At 41.0% G+C, this 16,695-nt stretch overlaps 1 protein-coding gene across 1 annotated transcript; it reads right to left on the bottom strand.

Annotated features, from left to right (window-relative positions):
- Positions 1–3,638: 3,638 nt before the first annotated feature.
- On the bottom strand, positions 3,639–13,636 carry LOC149318134 (transmembrane 4 L6 family member 18-like). The gene is made up of 5 exons (XM_089507729.1): positions 13,438–13,636; positions 10,815–10,904; positions 8,236–8,378; positions 6,583–6,763; positions 3,639–4,267 (listed from the first exon to the last, which is right to left on the bottom strand). Exons 1-5 carry the CDS (start codon positions 13,612–13,614, stop codon positions 4,253–4,255), a joined length of 606 nt encoding a protein of 201 aa, XP_089363855.1. The 5' UTR covers positions 13,615–13,636; the 3' UTR covers positions 3,639–4,252.
- Between the last annotated feature and the right edge of the window lie 3,059 nt (positions 13,637–16,695).

Raw genomic sequence — 16,695 nt, 5'->3', positions numbered from 1 at the left:
ATCTAGGTTTCCCTTTGTGCTTTCCTTTTCTTTGATTTGCTTAGTTCAATGGGCTGAAGGGTTGCACAATTCTTGTTAAAATAAACACAGCCAGATCTCATTCCAGTAACTCAGGCAGCTCTCAGATTATTGTATATTTTTAAAAAAACACTGAGTATGTTTGTCTTGATTTCAGTGTTTGGGAAACTTTCCCAATCAAAAGGTTTTGAAGGATTAAACTGACCCTGCTCTGGTAAAAACTGTGGGATTTTCCCAATGTCCAGTCAATGCACATCTTGTTCTTTGCAGCTGGCACAAGTAACAAATCCTGCATTTCACAATGTGGAATCTGGTTGTTGTATTTTGCATTCAGGCTGAAAAGGTCTCAGCTTGATCCATTTCTCAATCACTGCAGCTTGAAAGAGTGTAATTTTGTATTGTAAACTGCCAATTTGCAGGATTATAGTTCTAATTTCTGAATTTTACCATGTCAACTTTACCATGTCAATGAAAAGTATGGAATTTTCCAGTGCTGAAGACTGGGCTGTCAGGAAGTTTCTGTTCCTGCAGAAAACTCCAGAGGAAATCCATGAGTGTATGGAAAAAATATTTAGTGACAAGTGTCCATCATACTCAGGTGTAAAGAAGTGGTATGCGAACTGTAGCATGGAGATTTTGAGGCACTCCAGACAGGCAGCTAGAAGGTGCCCCTTCCTGCCCTGGATCGGTGCTGCAGCAGCCGCACGCTGTGGCACCTATCTGGCCCCAAAAGAAGCTGGTCTGGGCAGCTTCCTGGAAGGGGCATCATAAATGCTACGGTGAATATGTGGAACAGCATGTAAATTGCATGGCTAGGTCATCCCCTTCTTGTTTGGGTCAAGAACCTTTCAGCACCCCATCATACAATATACAAAGCTAGGTCAAATCACAATATAAAAATATGAAAACTCAGTAAGAACAAGCACCATAATTTTATATGAATGAGCCACAACCTAGGGTCCTAGGTGGATGATATAGCAACAATTTTATTTCTAATGTTGGAGATAAACCTTAGGCTTCGTCTTCTAAGCGTTATAAACTGGAAAATTATGATGAATATGCTTCTACAAAATGTTTCTCCAACTGATAAGGCTGGAAGGTGAGTATTTTGTATTCTGTATTCTACATGGGCAGTTCTACCTTTTGTTTTCTATTGTTGTCTTATATGTAAATTCCAGGCAGTTGTTTCTTTTTAACAACTTGACCTGAAGTAGTTGATGGATCAGGTCCAACAGATTACTTTGGTGTCACTTTTAATTTCATTAGATAACACACCAAATTTGGTGAGTTTGTGATAACAAAATGTGAATTTGTATAGAATAACACGCAGACAAATCAATATTTTTATATCATAGTATAAATGTTGACCTAGTATTGAAAATTACAGTTGGCCTTTCATATCCACATAATCTAAATTCATGGATTCTCTCTCTCTCTTGGTAATTTGTCCGGCAACCTCATTTCTTTGCTGCTCTATATGCCCTACTTACCTTTGAACAGTAATAACATTTATAGGGAGGAGGAAGTTTTTAAGAGATAGATTGGATTATAGACTTAAGTATACGTATTTTGTTATTATGTGCCTTGAAGTCATTTTTGACATATAGCAACCCTAAGGCTAATCTATCATGGATTTTAATTTTCAAGATTTGTTCAGGGGGAGTTCCATGATTGCCTTCCTTTGAGTCTAAGAGTTTGACTTGTCTAAGGTCACCTAGTAGATATTCATGGCTGAGTGGGGATTTGAACCTTGTTCTCTAGAATCATAGGAGTTTATCAGACAAGGGGAATTGGAAGTATAATCCAATGGCAATCTGAACGCAATTATGAGGTTTAACGTTATTGTGTGATAACCCACTACACACAAATTTGGGCAATGAGAAGTCAGTTCGAATGCAATCATGTGGTTTCACGTTATTGCGTGATAGACTACCACATGCAAATTCGGGCAATGGCATGCTATTTTCAGGCAATGGGGAGCCAGTTTGAATGCAATGCATATTCACGTAAACTAGCGACTTTAAGTGAATGCGTTTTGGACCCACTTTCTTTTCATTTGAATTTAAGAGAAATTCCTCCTGTTTGATAAACTCCAAAGTCCAAATCTCAAACCATCACACCATGCTGGCTCTCAGATATGCATCGACTGTCATATAAATATAGATGATCCAAATCTAAAAATGACAATTTTTCACCAGAGGTATAGCAGAGCCAGGGCATGTGGCACTAAAAATCCAAGGCTTTTTGATTAGTAGAGACTATGGCGGTTTACAGACCGCCCTTTTGGGGCGGCCTGTTCCTGCCCCTTTCCCTGCCGGATCGGGGCCTCAGCTGCCACAGCGGCAGCCTCTGAGGCCCCGATCCGCCGCTTTCCAGGCCGCTTCCCCGCGGCCTGGAAAGGGGTGTCCTTGGGGCTTCATGCCTCAAGGACACCCGACAGTGGCGGGGACAAACAGAAAGGGGCTTCATGCCTCAAGGACACCCGACAGTGGCAGGGACAAACAGAAAGGGGCTGCTCGGCTGCACCCAGTGACGCAAAGCTGGAAGGAGCTCCGAAATGGAGCTCCTTCCGGCGCCGCAGAAAGGGCACCCCAGGCACCCTCGCGTGGCACCAGGACATCACTTTCACACCGCTCCGCTTGGAAGTGGTGCGGGGATGTCATCCCAATGGCGGCACCCATGTAGAATGGGCGCCACCATTTTGTATGTACTAGGGTTAGGGTGTCCGGAAGGGACGCCCTTTTGTAACCCTAGTACATACCTAGGGCGTACTTTTTGCCCATGTGGAATGGGCCTATGACATTTTTTGCCGCCCCTTTTCGAATCCCTTGTTCCCCTTCCATTTAGCTACAATTCCCAAAGTTAACTAGCAAGTAAATGGATTTTTCCAACAATGATGTACTGTTATGAGCAAACATATCCATCTTGTAAGCCAAAGTATTTGGATGTAGCTTTCTAAAAGTCCTATTCCTGGCAGAGACAAATGCTTCTAGAAATTGTTGTTGATCAACACAGCTATGGACATTTTTGGACTCTCCATGGCATTGCTGCTACTGCAGTGGGCCTGCATTTCAAGTTGTAATAGTACACAATTCCTGCTTCTAAAGTTCATGTTAGATGTTTCTGGATTCGCAAAAAGCCCTTTACATCTATTTGTTTCATTGTGCTTGTTGAGATGAGCCTCTATTTTGTGCTGGCACAAGCTCGAGCCTGAACAGAGGATTCTTGTTATTTCCCTTCCTTCCCTGTAACTTCCCTCCTCCTCCTCCACCACCCCCTGCTACACCCCAATACAAAGGAGGCATTCAGCCAGTGCAGACTGGGCAGTGCAGTGAGGAGCTGTTGTTCTAGACATAAACTGAAAATGATTTTCTGTCATCAGAAAACTTTTTTTTAATGCTCACAATTAAAAATGACAGCTGATTTAGAATTTCAAAGCTCTGGGCCCTAATTTAGCAACCAGCCCATTTAAATAATTTTTACACAGAAATGCATTTCTTCATTTGACTCCACTTGCAATCTGGAGTAGGATAGCCCAAATTCTGGTCTATGATGTAAAAGAATGAGGCCTCACTGAAGCTATCCACAGTCATATGACCAAATAATTATTAGGAACCAAATATTTATTCATGAAGCTTCAACAATATGTTATACTATGTGCTTAAAATATGCAAATATAAAAGTTCCCTTAGGGGTATCACAGTTTAAATATACAAGACAGACAAGAGAGAGAAAAGAGCGGGGAAAGGAAACTAGAAATGTGAATATGCCAGAAACTGTAAACTTCCTTACAAGGGTGTTAAGCCTTGAAATGTACATATTGAAAAAAATATAAGAGTAATTTCTTATGTAACATCAAGTGTGCCTGCGTGCATCTGCATATTCAAGCATGTAAAAGAATCTTACAAAACCAGAGAAATTATTTTAGTAATACTCTATAAATTACATCAAAAGCACACAATCAGAGATATCATGCATAGTGGCATCCATAAGAATACATCCAGACTAGGATTATATTGTGCAATTCCTCTGCCCCAAATTTCACAGGGGTCCAGATGCTGTCATCATCAACTTGTAATGCTCCTCTTTTGCTCCTCATTGTTTCATCTGTTTCTTTTCTTATCAGAGAAACGCAGAAGGGCTCCACAATGCCTTTTGATTCTAGACACTGTCTAGAATAATTGTCTCTAGAAGCTGTACATCTGGAAACACCTTTCGTCTTTTCCTGAGATTGTCAAGTCAGTGCTGGCTATAAAACAGAAGAGAATGCAGTCAAATTTTAACTTGCAAGTGATGTGATCCATCAATCAGAACTTGGACTTGTTACTTGTGTCTATAACCAATTGCATTAAAGTATTTTCCATTTCTATGCACGGACAGTAGGGTACCATTTTGTTGTTGTTGTTTCTAGGACACGTTTCTAGGATGAAGGACCATCACCTCCCAAAAATAGTATTCTACGGTGAACTTGCCACAGGTCAGCATAAGAGGGGCGCCCCAAAGAAGAGATACAAGGACTCCCTGAAACAACATCTCAGGCTTGGCCAAATTGTCCACCAACAATGTCTGACCTGGCCTCGCATCGGGAGACATGGAGACACACAATCCACGATGCTGCAGCCTTTTTTGAAAGCTCACGCCGAACAAGTCTCAAAGAGAAACCCAGAAACATCACCCAAGGAGACTTTCCACTGTGCTTTCTGCAACCGGACCTGTTTATCCCGGATTGGCCTTTTTAGTCATCAACACGCTTGTACAAAGCATGGGATGAGTCCTTCCTGAATCTTCGTTCGTGAAGCAAAGCCAGAGAGAGATGTTGTTTTGTCACTTCTAACTTGTGGCAACCCAAAGGCAGCCCTATCCCAGAGTTTTCTGGGGCTGCCATTACCCTCCTCTGGGCTGAGAGAGAGTGATTTGCCTAAGGCCCTCCAGTAGGTTTCCACAGCCAAGCAAGGATTCAAACACTGGTCTCCCAGAGTGCTAGTCCAACACTGAAATCATGCTGGATCCAACTTTATACTTGTATCGTTTTTTTAAAAAAATGACAATTGTATGTGTTTTTCGGCCTATACATTTCCTATATGTCAAACAAACAGATAAACCCAACATTAGTCCTATCTGGAACAGACCCACTGAAATCAAACTGAATTTAAACTAGTTGTGACTAATAGATTCCCTTCATTTCAAGCACTGGATTTAACCCAAATTCTATTACGATGCTTATAGCAGGAAGCCAGATAAGAAATCCTGTTCTAATCAGCTTACTGGAAATTGGCTCTTGTGTCACAGAGTGGTACCATGCATGGGGTGGCAGACGAGCAGCAGTATAGACAGTGGTAACTGTGTATTATTCAGCAGTTTGATACTACTTGTATCCTGGCTCTGTCCTATAGAATATTGGTATTTATAGTTTTGGGAGGTTCTTAGACTTTCCTGCTAGAGAGCTCTAGCTTGTTTTCCTAAATTGTAGAACTGGAGCATTCTAGCAAGAATTATCAGTCTCCCTTTCCCCTACAAAAAACCCTCCTATAAATTCCAAAGAATGGAGCCAGGGCAGTGTGCTATAGATAGACCTTAGAATTTTCTGCTAGAATAGCTGTAGTGCTGTTGTTCAGGGTGATGGACCAGAATTTTGTAACCGTGCTTCTCCATATTAGAAATCCCAAGATTCTGTAGGATGGAGCCATGACAATTAAAGTGGTATCCAGCCATTATAACTCTGTAGCAGAGTTAGTCCTTGGATGGGGGACCACCAAGTAATACCAGGTGCTTTAGCTATATTTCAGAGGAAGGAACTAGCAAAACCACCTCTAAGTATTATTATTATTATTATTATTATTATTATTATTATTACACCTCATTATTATCCCATTTTTTCCAAAGTTGGAACTCAAAATGGCTTACAATATAAAATAATACAATTAAAAACGTACAAAATTGAATTTGCCTGAGAAAACCCATGAAATCCATGGTGTCACCATAAGTCAACAGGTGACTTGATGACACATGCACACACACCATGCAGACAGACTCTTAGGGTGCTACCAGTTGAGGCAAGCAAAGATTTTTTTTATTCAAAGAGGCTTCAGGAGGATTTTTAATAGACATGCTGCATCTTTCACTATGTTTTGAATGCATTTTTAACTGTTTTAAATTAATGTATCAATTGGCTTGGTTATTTAATGGGTTTTAAAAACCTTTGTACCATTATTGTTTTACCTGTTTTATTTTAAACATACACCATAAGCTGCTTTGGATGCCATATTGGGAGAAAAAGGGGATATAAATTAAATAAATAAATGAAACACTCCCACCACAGCAGCATGCACATAGATGAGGCTCATTCATTCATTCATTCATTCATTCATTCATTCAGAGCATTTATTTATAGCCTCTCACCCCTCCAGAGCCATAAAGTGATGAAGTGTTGAGGGGAGTTTTCCAGTTAAAAATCTATCTATGGAGACAAATATTTAGTCCCATAGTTTACCAAATGGAATGATAAACATACAGTTGTTATGTCTACTTAAACAGTAGTTTTTTTTAAAAAAATTATTCTCTTACTTGCACAAAAACAGGATAGGTCCCGCACAATATCCTTTTTAACTCAGCAATCACTTTCAGAAAACAGATCAAAATTTGGAGACCGCTAAGAGCTATCAGAACAGAAAACAAAATGATGTTCCACTCCACTACATAAGCAGGTTCAGAGCATTGAGACCAGGAGGTCTGATCCGTGAGGTAGCTATCAGAGAAACAGAAGCATAAAAGAATTGGAGTTATATTGTTATCACAGACATAGCTAAAGTCCTGTCAAATTTTGTAGATGAGGGAAATATTCAGAGCTTTATTTCCCACTCAGCCTTATCAGCAACACAATGATGTCCCATCTTCTTATCCATCTTGGATTCTAGCCCACTTCATCAAATGCATCAAGTGCAACTTTATACACCTGCTGAAAGAACTAGAATGGATGAGCTTATGCCTGATAAAACTTATTAGTCTTTAAGGTGCCACAATGTTCTTTGTTGGCTTTGCTCTTTCCAAACAAAGTAATTTCAAAATAGAAAGCAGAATACTTTTATCTCTCTCCTTTGAATCAAAAGTATGTACAGTGCTGTGCAACTCTACAGTGCTATATAAATAAAGCATAATAATAATAATAATAATAATAATAATAATAATAATAATACACAATGATGGAGGCTCCTTTTTGACCTGTTTCTGTTTCTTATTTCTTGTGAGGTTCTTTAAGCAACAATACCTGTATATATCCAGGCTCTGCACTAAAGCTGATAGCTGTCCAGTGCAAGCAGTAGCAGTGGCCTGGATAATATTTTTGCTTCCTTTGAGCGACATTTTCCCCATGCATGCTTGCTCCTTCTGCTCACACTCAGCAGGGAGCAGATATAGATCTTTCAGTGAAAGGTAGCTTTCTCTAACCCAGTGCTCTCTGAATATATCTGAATTACATTTCCCACCATCCTCAGACAACATGACTATTTCCTGTGCTATCTGGAAAAATGGGAGTTTCAGTTTAATGCATACAGTTGAGGAATGCTGGAGTAAAGAATGAAAGTATGAGTTAGTAACATACAAGGAAATGATGTTAGGGTGGAAAAGGAATCTTTTTTATCTGCAATGTGTCAGTGGCCTAGGAACAGTGCAGGAGAAGGAAGATGAAGAAGAGTGTCTGGAAATGAGGCTGGATGACTTGAAATGTGCAGCTATACACATGTAAGCTCATACCCTTCAGTTGTACTGATTTGGCAGGGATAGTCCTGGTTAATTTGCTGCCATCTCACTTTTTCAGCTGTTTTTAAAATGTCTCCTCCTTGTCCCATCCTCCCCTGTCCTCAGCTAATGTCAAGTGCTGCAAAGTACACAGGAAGGTTGCACTCAGTTAACTCTTGTCTTTCCCTGTAGACTCAGGCAAGAGCAAACTGCTACAGCCTCTCTTAGCCTGTCTGCTCTTCTTCATTCATTTGTTATCTTAACCATACTCTAATGTAACCTGCCCACATGTGTGCAGATTTTCCACTGTGAAATGTTGGAAGGCATGAAAGCTGTCACAAACTTTACAAAGGACAAGGGCAAGTGGATGAAAATGAAAGGATCTGCTACATGCAGAAGCACGCAAAGATACAGTTTTAAATCTTGGGACAAGACACAATTAATACATCTAAAGTTGCCCTTAGCAATAGCAGTTTTTCTTACCGGCCTGCAGTGTCTTTGAAGGCATATTCCCAGCCAGTTGCGGTTCTGCAGTATGGTCCCTGAACTAAGCCCAGAGTAGATATGATCAGACTGTATCCAGAGAATGCAATCCCTAGCAGGGCAAGCACAACTGAAATAAAACGCTGTGTTAAAGAGAGCACAGTGTTATATTTATGAGGATGCAGGAAAGACAGAAATGCTATCCTTTCTGTCACATGAGAGAAGTAAACATTTTCACCACATAAAATTATTTCCTTAGTCTAACTTAGTACTGAAGGTGATCAGTAACTGCAAGGTCAAGATCTTGTAGTACCTTTGAGACTAACTGTAGAAGAAGTTGTGGCATGAGCTTTCATAGGATTATATCGCATGCGAAGGAAGTGCCCAAATCCCATGGATAAATGGGGGTTAAATCCGGGAATATCCCACAAAAGCAAAATTGTTTTCAGACTATGTCCCCCGACATCGCCATTACCCCAGACTTAACTGGTGAATTAAAATACATGTTTTGTCTGCTTTTGGCCACTTTTATTTTCAGGAAAATCCCAAAAGTAAAATGAGGTGCTTTTTGGCCACTTTAATCATGGGTTAAGTCCAGGATAATGGCAACATCGGGCTACATAGTCAGAAAACGATCCCGCTTTTGTGGAATATTCCCAGATTTAATCCCTGTTTATTCATGGGATTTGGGAACTTTGCCCCCCCCCCCCCCATGTGATAAACTCCATAGACTTGGTCTACTTCCTCAGATGCTTGGTGTGAACTGGTGCCCAGGAAGGACCTTTATAATCACAGTGTATGAATAGGCATGGAAATGCTAAACTTTTAGATGTGGTAACGAAGTGACAAATTCAAAGCCAAGAAAGTTTTTTTAAAATAGCCATAATGTTTTACAATGTTGCAAATCCACCTTAAGTCATGTGTTGTGAGAAAGACAGGAAAATAAATAGATAAATACAAATCTCTATGTGTGTTGGGGGGGGGGGGGGTGTGTCCAAACTTTAAAGATGCTGAACGTCAGGCTAAAACCTAGAGTTGATTCACTGCTCCACTGACCTGGCAACCACTGATAACCACTGGTACACAAAAGGAGAATTTATCCCATATGAGTGTCCTTACCCAGATTTTTTTGCAAAAACATGCATTTCTTATTGGATTTGTTGTCAAAAGTCCAAGCTGGGAGCACAGATTTATAAAGGGTTTTAGGGTGGGGTGGGGGGGCAGGGGGAAGCAAGATACAAGAAGATAGGGAATTTGTTACTGGCATAGAATTTGTTTGACTGTTTAATTGTTTTTAGTTTAATTCCAGGAAGTCAGGGTGTCACAAACAGCCATGAACTTCATGAGGAGCAAGGTAACAGGAAGAGTATTGTTCAAAAATGCTGCTGCAGGGGAGAGCTGTGAGTCTGTTGTGGACCTTGCCTTAGAGAGGATAAAGCAGTTACAGCAGGCCTGCACAACATACAGCCCGGGGGCCACACACACAGCACACCAAAGGATTTTGGGCAGCCCATGAAGATGTGGAACAACTTCAAGGCTCCTCCTCTGGTGCTTGGCCTTCTCCTGAGGAGAGGGACATGTGGAGGAGGAGGACAGACAACTGCTAGCCCTGCAAAGCTTCTCCACTGCTTGGCTTTCGCCCCAGGAGAGGGCCAGGCAGAAGAGGATGGAATTAATATTAATAATATGTATTATTTTAATTACTGATAATTAATATTAATTAATTAATATTTAATTAAAACCTGTCTGTGACCTGAAGACGTTTAGCCTATTTTAGTTTTGGCCCCTTCCTACTGCCAAGTTGTGTAGGTCTGAGTTAGAGTGAAGGGAAAATCTGTGCCCTTTGACACTACACAAATATAGTTCTATGATTTGAATGAAATTGCTATTATGTATCTTCTGGACTTCTAGGGTTTGTAGCAATGGCAAAGTGTGCAGTGTGAAAGGGTCCATTTTAATTCCACACACAGCCATCAAGCATCATATATGGTGTTAGTCCTGTCACTTTCTCTGAAAATGACCTGCCTCACAAGGTTGTTGTGAAGATAAGGTGGGGAGAAAGACAGCCATGTACACCCATCGCTTGAATTCATAAGGATATAGTCTTTATATACAGTATATATATGTAGCTAATACCAAAAATAAATATTAAAACTGTATATTTAAAGCATAGGTATTATAGACCATAGGAGTATCATTTTGATGCTTCCTTCCTGAGACCGTGATGCACTCACTTCCCAAGACTTTTTTGTAGCATTTCCAAGCCAGCCAATTATAGTCCAAAAAATAACTTTCCCAAGCGCTGGATTCATCCTACAGGAAAGGAAACCTAAAAGAATAAGGTGTTAGCAGGGTATATTTGTTGATAGCATTAAAAAAAAGGGAATAGGAGGAAGGAAAGGTTTCCATCCATTTGAGAGTGGTGGGACAGCAATCCTTCCTGTTTTTGTTTTTCTCTGTTCTCAACAGAGATGAAAGAGGTAAAGTGAGAAAGAGAACAGAAACAGTAGAGGCTAAAGGAGTAAAAGGAGAAGAGAGTTTTTATAATAAGAGCACCAAGCATAAATCAAGATACTGACCCTGTATGTTCTAGTGCAGCTCTCATTCTGACAGCATTTGTGAAAGGTGTCTTGATCCAAGATTATTAAAAGTACTGCCAGCATAAGCATCTGGAAGAGCAGGAATGGATATCAAAGAGGACACTGAATCAAGCTAAGCCATTACTGGATCCTGGCTGTCTCAGAAGATTAATACCATTCTGATCAAATAGTGCCATACATCTTGTAATTATTGTTGTTGTGTGTCTACAAGTCTTTTCCAACTTATGGTGACCTTAAGGTGAATTTATGATGGGATTTTTCTTGGCACTATTTGTTCAGAGGGGGTTTCCCTTTTCGTTCCTCTGAGGCTGAGAGAGTGTAACTTGCCTAAGGTCATCTCCATTGACATGACTGAGAAGGAATTCAAACCCTGCTCTCTACAGTCATAGTCAAATGCTCAAATCATTACACCACACGGGTTCTCACCATAATCTACTCTGTATATAATTAAATTCAAAGAAAGGCATGTTGGAAGGACATTTTTCATAGATGATCAAAAAAAGGAAACAACTATGTGATGAATAATCTAATCTCCCTTCAGTGATCAATAGACAACCCATGTTGACTTTTCATTGCAGTTACTGGTGTTTGAACAGGCAGAGATCAAGCATGAGCATTCACTTTCTCATCTACAACATTCCTAGCAAATTCAGCTTTCCCGTGATAGCAGTCTTTTTTTTACCATGTGATAAAAAAGTAGAAAGCGCTTTCTCACCTTGGACAGAGATGAAATTAAAAGGATGCCCAAGATAAAAACGTTGATTACAAAGATATTTTAAAAAAAGATTTGGGGCCTTTCATATGCACACATACAACACTATTATGATTCATATATCAAATCCTGAGATTTGCATTTTAGGGAGGAATTTCTCAGCAAAAGAGCTCTTTTGCCTTGCCAGACTACAAATCCCAGGAGTTCATAGTATGTTGCCATGGCAGTAAAAGTTGATTCACAGCACAATAACAGAGTGCATCTACACTGTAGAAATAATGCAATTTGACACTACTTAAAATTCTGTAGACCATCCAATGGAATCCTGTGACTTGTAGTTTTACAAGCATTTTAGCCTTCTCTACCAGAGTGCTGGTAGAGTAGTATGGATCCATGGCAGTTAAAGTGCTATCAAACTACATTAGAGTGTAGACGCACCCCATGTCATGTGAAAACAAAAGCCCTTTGGTTTTCACACAGAGATTTCTTCTATAGCATCACAAATAGAGGGAATACCACTCTACCTGCCAAGTCATGATTGCACAAAAACTTTTCATGCTAAGGTGAACAGAGAAGCCCTCTCAGTTAAGATCTTCATATTGGCCTTTGTAGAATTATAACTTTTTTGGGGGAAGTTGTAATTTGTTAATATCTAGTTAACAAAATCTAGAGGCTTCTTTTTCTAACTGCCATATGGTGCAAGAATGACTGTGTGTGGACTCTGAAAATAAAAATGGGCTGAGAAAGAAAGTTGTAAACTCTTCCACTGCTGTGTGGAGGATCTGACCTAGATCAGGGTGATGTATATTTATCTGGCTGTAAAAAAGGAAAGTTATGCTGAACAGCATGCTAGGCATTCAGCCTAGCATACTGTTTAGCTCTTAAGACCTCTACTATGGGACAGATACAAATAAGAATGCCACCACTCAGCAAAGCATTTGTCTTAGACATTTTTCTGTGCATTATGTGTCTGGAATTAGTTCTAAAGCTCCTTTCGATGCCAACTCTTGGCAACAAATGAAAAAAAATCATTAAGGGTTGTCTGAAAACATGAAGAGTGCATGTTCATATTTGCTTTACCCAAATAACTGATTAACTGTAACCAACCCTCATGCAGTTGAGAACAGACTCCTCTTTTAAAAGTTAAACACTTTTAGATGTCTCCTGCAAATTTTACCTGTAACTCTATAGGATCTTAATATTTGATAGCTATTCTGGTACAATATTGATCTTAGGAGCAGCCTAAAGTTAACCACAACAAACTCAAAGACTTCAATGGGACATACAGTATTTTTAGGTACATATTATTGCTGATATGAATGCATACTTTAATTGCACTGATATAATTTGCTTCAAGTATACCTTTGGAACAGAAAGGCAAGACATAAATGCTTTGAACACATACCTGTAATTGAAACAAACAATTTCAGTGTCAGTTTGTTCCAGCTACTCTTCACTTTGATTGTACTCTCTGGCTGTACAAGTATAACTAGAGATGTGCTGATACTGTCCCAAATTAGTGAAAATATCCATAAACCCCCTATTAGATGGCAAATCAAGCATGCAGATTCATGAAGTATGCTGTCTTGAAGTAAATGCTCTTGCATGTCGTGATCTTAAACTACCTGGAACAGAAGTACAGCTAGTAAACAAGTCCTACACTAAGAAGACTTATTCCCTTAAAATTTTGAAATATTAGGGCACTAGCATCCTTTGATTTGGAGATACTGAATAAATTGACAGGCTGTAAATTAATAGAATTATTCTTTGCTCCTTTCTACTTTTTATATCACAAGACAAGATTAAATGATCATGTTGCAGTTAGTGCCTTGCAGCAGGGTACATCAGAAATGCAATTACCATAGTAAAAAGTGCAGAAGCCACACTTACCATTATACCAGAGAAACAGATTCCTTCAAAATACCACACATAGTTGGTGAGGTTGTTGCTGGATGCATACAAAGATTTCCCATCAGGAAAATATAGCAGGATATTTATAACAATGCTCCAAAGTGCAAAGGGGATTAACAAGCAACTCAGACAGCCACCACATTTCTGTAATCCCATCTCTAAAGGGCAGAGAAATTGCCTTTTCTTTCCCCCAAGTTATCAAATACTACTTGCTGTCTTGTTTAAATTGAGTTATTTTGCATTTACCAGAACCAGTTGCTGGGATATGGTTCTTGTCAAACAAGTCCAATGCACAGCAAATGAAGGCTTTGCTGTTCACAGAACAATAGATCTGAAAAGGGAGGGGATGTTCCTCTAAGGAACTTTGCTTCCCTTTGGAGTCTAAAGGGAATTCGCTGCTTAGACCTCAGTCAGTCTTTAGAAGATAGTATTTCTTTGAATGGAAAGAAAACAGACCAAAGCCAGGAACAGATCCTGTGATTAGGAAATTGTGCTTATTTACTTTTTGCCTTTGTAACAAGCATGCATTTCATTTTGGAGGAAGTTTGCTATTGCCTTCCTCTCTGAGGCTGAGAGAGTGTGACTTGTTCAAGATCACCCAGTGGGCTTCCATGGCCAAGCAGGGAATCCAGTGTTATAGTCTAATGTTCAAACCATTGCATCACACTACCACCACCATAGAAGACTTGGGCCACTTCGAGGCCTTGTTTATACTACTTTACTCATTACAAACCCTCCCCCCCCAAAAAAAAATCTGGGGTGATAAGGCCACACAATACATGGCCCCATCCTTCCCAGATCCAGAGTATACTTCCTTATTGTTTAAACTCGGTGTCTGTGCAGTGGGGAGAGTGGCAGTGGACCCAGGAAAATACATATGGACAGTTGGGTAGTGTAGACAATCTGTCTTAGTTGTGGTGAACCTATGGCACATGTACCCTCTCTGGCACACAGAGCTCTCTCTGTGGGCACACGCACCTTTTCCTCCTCTTCCCCCACCCTTCTGTGCATTTAACTGGCTTCGGGAAGCCAGTTAAAAGGCATGGGAGGGTGGGGGGAGGAGTGGAGCACGAATGCTCCAACAGCTAGTTAAAAGCACGGAAAGGCAGGGGAAGGAGTAGAGGGGGGGTTGCCCTTGCCATCCCTTGAGGCTGAGAGAATGTGACTTAGGTGTGTGGTGCCTTCAAGTTGTTTCTGACTTATGGCAACCCTAAGGTGAAAATATCATGGAGTTTTCTTGGCATGATTCATCAGAGAGGGGTTTGGTATTGCTAGCCAGGGGCTGAGAGAGTGTGCCTTGGGTTTTCCCCGCCCAGAAGTCCTGCTCCCCAAAAGTCCTGCCTCTAGAAGGTAGAAGTCTTGCCTTCAGAAATCCTGCCCCCAGAAGATAGAACTCCTGCCCTCCCAGAAGTCCCCCCTCCAACACCAGATGACACCCAGTGCAGGAATGCCACGGAGTTTGGACACTCAGTCTCTAAAAGGTTCACCATCACTGATGTCCCTGTGGAGAAAAATTGTATGGAGCATTTCCAGGGACCATTCAGACTTTTGTTCCTAGTGTAGACTGGCTCAGCATCATGGACCAGAATTAATGTAAGTAACTGAAATCTAAGAACAGAAGTAAGTTGCTACTTTAGCCTCATGATGCAAGACAGATACTGCTATGGAAGCTAAGAACAGACAAAGCCAGGCCTTACTCATGCTTTTTTCCATATCATCCAATATTATCCAAAATGCCCCATCACCATAAAAATACTACCTTATGCATGATTTAGGAAGCCTCTTTGCACATTTTATAGAGACAGGATTTCTCTTAGTGATAGACCATGCATCAATAGCATGCATATAATGACACATAGGGGTTATATGGATGGGCGGCTTGCAGCCGCCCCTTTTTGCCCCAGATTGGTGCCACAGCAACCACACGCACTGGCACCAATCCACTCCCTGAAGGGAGAAAAAAAGCTGTCCCAAGCGGCTCCCTGGAAAAGGCATCATAAGTGCCGCAGCACTGCGTTATGACGTCCTTTCCATGCTGCGCTGTTTGGGTGCTGCGCCAGATGTGTGTCATCATGGTGCATGCCATCTAAAAGGGCGCATGTCAAAATGGCACCCAGGTAGCAGCATAAGGGCTTCGAGCATGCAGACGCTCGGCCTTCACCCTGTGCACTGGCCGGCACTAAGTGCCGGTCTGTATAGTCCCTTAGTGATAAGCGGTCTATGGCAGTCTTTTTCTACTAAAAGGAAACGGTAGCAGTTCATGGGAGCCAACGTGATGTAGTGATTTGAGTGTTAGATTCAGGTTCCAGGAGGCCAAGGTCTGAATCCAAGCTCAGACATAGAAACCTACTGGGTGGCCTTGGGCAAGACACTGTCTCATCCTCTGAAGAAGGCAATGATAAACACCCTCTGAATAAATCTTAGAGAATCATAGAATCGTAGAGTTGGAAGAGACAACAAGGGTCATCCAGTCCAACCCCCTGCCATGCAGGAAATCACAATCAAAGCATCCCTGACAGATGGCCGTCCAGCCTCTGCTTAAAGACCTCCAAAGAAGGAGACTCCACCACACTCCAAGGGAGTGTGTTCCACTGTCGAACAGCCCTTACTGTCAGGAAGTTCCTCTTAATGTTGAGGTGGAATCTCTTTTCCTGTAGCTTGCATCCATTGTTCCGGGTCCTGTTCTCTGGAGCAGCAAAAAACAAGTTTGACATCCTTTCAAATATTTAAACAAGGCTATCATATCACCTCTTAACCTTCTCTTCTTCAGGCTAAACATCCCCAGCTCCCTAAGTCGTTCCTCATAGGGCCTGGTTTCCATGGCAAGAAACCACAAGGGCCATCCAGTCCATGGAAATCCTATGATACATTTGTCTTAGGGTCACCATAGGTCAGAAACCACTTGAAGGTACCCAGCAACAGCAGGAGGTAATAGAGAAGGCCTTGGCGGAAAAGACTTAAGCCACTGCCTGCCAGAGTACACAACATGAGTAAGTAACCTTGTGGAGGCTGACCCCACAAAGCAAAAATCAAAGCAACCATTTTAAAATATAGGTCTGCGGTAGGATTTTTCCTAGGCTGAAAAGGCAGAGGAAGTGAAATATATCTTATACTTCAGGGGCAGGGTGACCAGATGTCATAACCGCAAAGGTGGACAAGGCACTACAAAATGCAGGACATTCAATGAAAATGTAGGACATTGTAGGAAAATGTAGGGCTTTACAAAATGAAACCTAA

This window comes from Sceloporus occidentalis, unplaced genomic scaffold, assembly GCF_023333645.1.
Source record: "Sceloporus occidentalis isolate IW3139 unplaced genomic scaffold, rSceOcc1.0.p SCAF_2, whole genome shotgun sequence".
In the NCBI taxonomy this organism is placed as follows: Eukaryota; Metazoa; Chordata; class Lepidosauria; order Squamata; family Phrynosomatidae; genus Sceloporus; species Sceloporus occidentalis.
This window is presented reverse-complemented; position numbering and strand designations above follow the sequence as displayed.

Bases quoted from the DNA above. Each gene is read 5' to 3' on its own strand.
- LOC149318134 (XM_089507729.1), bottom strand. From the start codon at position 13,614: ATGGGATTACAGAAATGTGGTGGCTGTCTGAGTTGCTTGTTAATCCCC. The intron at 10,905-13,437 runs GTAAGTGTGGCT...CTGCTCTTCCAG, and splicing joins TCTGTTTCTCTGGTATAATG to ATGCTTATGCTGGCAGTACT. The intron at 8,379-10,814 runs GTCAGTATCTTG...TCTTTAACACAG, and splicing joins GCTGCACTAGAACATACAGG to CGTTTTATTTCAGTTGTGCT.